General features: G+C 36.5%; 1 protein-coding gene across 1 annotated transcript; it reads left to right on the plus strand.

The window, feature by feature from the left end:
* Window positions 1-299: 299 nt before the first annotated feature.
* LOC140450455 (uncharacterized) lies at window positions 300-758 on the plus strand. Its single transcript, XM_072544096.1, has one exon. The coding sequence runs from the start codon at window positions 300-302 to the stop codon at window positions 756-758; it is 459 nt and encodes a 152-aa protein (XP_072400197.1).
* The last annotated feature ends 2,745 nt before the right edge of the window (window positions 759-3,503 follow it).

Genomic DNA, 3,503 nt, shown 5'->3' on the forward strand with positions numbered 1-3,503 from the left:
CATTATAACGACCAAAAATGTCAAAAACCCTACCAACAAAACAAAACTATAGAAACAAGAGCTGGATATATAGCCATTAAGGTGACTTGGCATTTGCTATATAACTGTCCGAATTACACTTACCTTGATAATAGAGGAAATGAAAATAAGAGAAAAGGCTTACGCGAGGTTTCCTTTAAACTCAGTCAATATTAGATATCGTATTGTGTTACATAATAAGGAAATCATGACTTTATTCTAGCTACGTAATAAAATTATTCTTGGGATAACTATAGGGACTAAATAAGATAAAGGGGATAATGAAAAAAATCGGCGTACAAACAAACCTAGATGAAGAACTGGTAGAGATGAGAAGAATAGGCAGACAAGGTGATCCTCAAAATGTACCCAGACCCATCATATTAGAAATGAAAAAGGAAGCTACGAGAATGGAAATTCTGAAGGCTGCTAAAAACCTAAGAGGAACTAAAATATATATCAATGAGGACTTCCCGAAGAAAATACTACAAGAAAGGAAGCATCTTCTTCAGCTCATGAAAATGGTACGCCAGGAAGGACACACAGCCGCATTAAAATACAACAAATTATGGATAAATGGTGAACCGTTCTCACTGGAGCAACTAGAAGGCATAGATGTAAATTATTGGAAGAAACCTGAAGAGAAGAAGGGTAACGCTAGGACAATAAACGACAGATCTCCCATATCTGATAATATAGATCCAAGAGGAAAATTGATGAAAATGGCGTCAAAAAACTAACAAAAAATATAACAAAAGACGGCGACAGTATAACGGAGTTGGCAATGAATACGGACATGAAACTGTTTTGTAAGAAAAGACGCAAAAACAAAACAAAACAAAATAAAGCACAAAACAAAAAGAGAAAAATAAGAATAGGAACGTGGAATATCAAAACACTTCTAAGACCAGGCAAAATGGAAGAGTTGGCAAAAGAAATGATAAAATACAAGATGGGAATACTAGCGCTACAAGAAATAAGGTGGGCAGGAGAAGGGATGATTGCTAGAAGAAATTACACAATGTACTACGCAGGAGAAAGCAAACAGAGGCGCAATGGAACTGCCTTTCTAGTTAGTAATAGCGTAAGAGACAAGATTATTAACTTTAAAGCGGTTGATGGAAGAATATCATATATTAGAATGAAAAATAAACAAGCAAATTTAACATTTGTCAGCATATATGCCCCTACTGAGAATGCTCCTGAAGAAGAAAATAATGAATTCTATGAGAAACTTGAAGAATTGTACGAAGAAATACCAAAGAACGACATACTAATCCTGCTAGGAGACTTCAACGCAAAGATAGGGAAAGAAGACACGAACAGAGAAATCGCAGGAAAAGAAACGATCCATCAAAATACGAATAACAATGGCAGGAGAATATGTAATCTAGCAGCAGCAACCAATACTTTTATTATTAGCACTCAATTCAAGCACAAAAAAGAGCACAAAGTAACGTGGCTAATACCTGGAACAACAGATGGAAACCAAATAGACCACATACTAATCTCAAAAAAATGGAGAACAATTGTACAGAATGTAAGGTCATACAGGGGAGCCAATGCTGATTTGGATCACATTTTGGTGATAGGCGACATGACATTGAAGATACTTAAAGATAAAAACGACAGAAAGAAAAGAAAGAGGTGGAATCGGTCGAAACTAAATACAGATAATGTAAACAGAAAATTCTGCACTAAATTAGAAGAAAAACTACTAGTCCTAAAACCATCAAACATAGATAAAACATGGGAAGACATAAAAGATAGTATCTTAACAACAGCAGAGAAGACGATAGGACTAATGGAAGACAATAAAAGAGAGGATTGGTACGATGAAGAATGCGAGCAAGCTAGTAAAGACAAGGACAAAGCAAGACACAGGTGGGTGGCCACAGGGAAACAAGAAGATCTCCTACACTATATAGAGAAGAAGAAAGAGTCAGACAAATGCTGCAAAACAAAAAAGAAGAAATGGATCGAAGAATTACTGCAGGAACTCGAAGCCAATAGTAATGACAATGCAAGACTATACAAATACATAAAATCACAGAGAAAAAAAGAGATACCGGCAAATATTGGAAAAATGGAATGGGAAACACACTATAGAGAACTGTTTAAAAAGAAAGACGAGGCTGAAAATGCAGAAAATGAAGAACAAACAGAAAATAGGAATGGAGAACAATCAGAGTCTCCCTCATACAGCGAAGTATTGGCGACCATAAACAGATTAAAGACAAGGAAAGCAGCAGGACCAGACGACATTATAAATGAGTTCTTCAAGAAAGGGGGAGAGGAACTAGCCCACAGAATCCACAACCTAATAGAACGAATATGAGAAGAAGAACGCATGCCGAACGACTGGAATTGTGGTATGATAACACCAATCCCTAAAAAAGGCGACAAGACGAAATGCACTAACTACAGGGGAATCACGTTATTAAATACAATGTACAAAATATTAACTAATTTGATCAGACAAAGAATAGAAAAAGAAACTAGAACAAAAATAGGTGAATACCAACATGGATTCAGGGAAGGTAAGTCAACAATAGATGCAATACACATTGTAACGCAAATCGTCGAAAAAAGTTACGAGCACGGAATAGATCTACATATACTGTTTATTGACTACAAGCAAGCTTTTGACAGTGTAATAAGGGAGGAGCTAATTAAGGATATGAATCAATTAGGCATCCAAGAAAAACTAATAAGTCTCACGAAAATGACGATGAAGGAATCCAAGGCACGAATCTTAACAAGGGAAGGCCCGTCAGATGAAGTACACATGGAGGTAGGTGTCAGACAGGGAGACTCCCTGTCAACAACATTATTTAACATTGCCATAGAGGGGGCAGTAAGAGCAGCCAAAATTATGGGAACGATTATCGAATCTTCAGCCCAACTGATAGCGTATGCAGACGATATTGCACTGGTTACTAGAGATTGAAAAACCATGCAGAACATAATATTAATACTAGATAAAGAAGCAAAGAAGAGAGGGCGAGTAATAAACCAAAGCAAAACGAAATACCTCAAGTGTTCAAGAGAGAATACGAACATAGAGAAAGAAATTAAGCTTGGTGCATATACATTTGAAAGAGTACACCGTTTCAAATACCTGGGAGTGATGGTGAATGACAGAAATGATAGAACGGATGAAATAAATGAACGCATTCTACTGGGTAATAAAACCTACTGGAATTACCAAAAATTCCTGAAAGAAAAGTACATTAGTAAGAAAACCAAATTAAAAATTTACAAGACTGCAATCAGGCCAGTGATCACCTATGGTGCAGAGACGATGTGCCTAACACAAAAAGATGAAATGAGGTTGGAAATCCTAGAGAGAAAGATAATTCGACGAATAATGGGACCGGTAAGAATAAGTGTAGGCGAATTTAGAAGATTAACCAATGAAGAAATTAAAGAAGTCATCGAGGGTGAAAACATAATCAAGTTCGTGAAGACGCAAAGGCTCAGGT

The sequence above is a fragment of the Diabrotica undecimpunctata genome, chromosome 9 (assembly GCF_040954645.1).
Source record: "Diabrotica undecimpunctata isolate CICGRU chromosome 9, icDiaUnde3, whole genome shotgun sequence".
Lineage (NCBI taxonomy): Eukaryota > Metazoa > Arthropoda > Insecta > Coleoptera > Chrysomelidae > Diabrotica > Diabrotica undecimpunctata.

Excerpts from the sequence above, each read along its gene's own strand:
- LOC140450455 (XM_072544096.1), top strand. The coding sequence starts at position 300 with ATGAAAAAAATCGGCGTACAAACAAACCTAGATGAAGAACTGGTAGAG.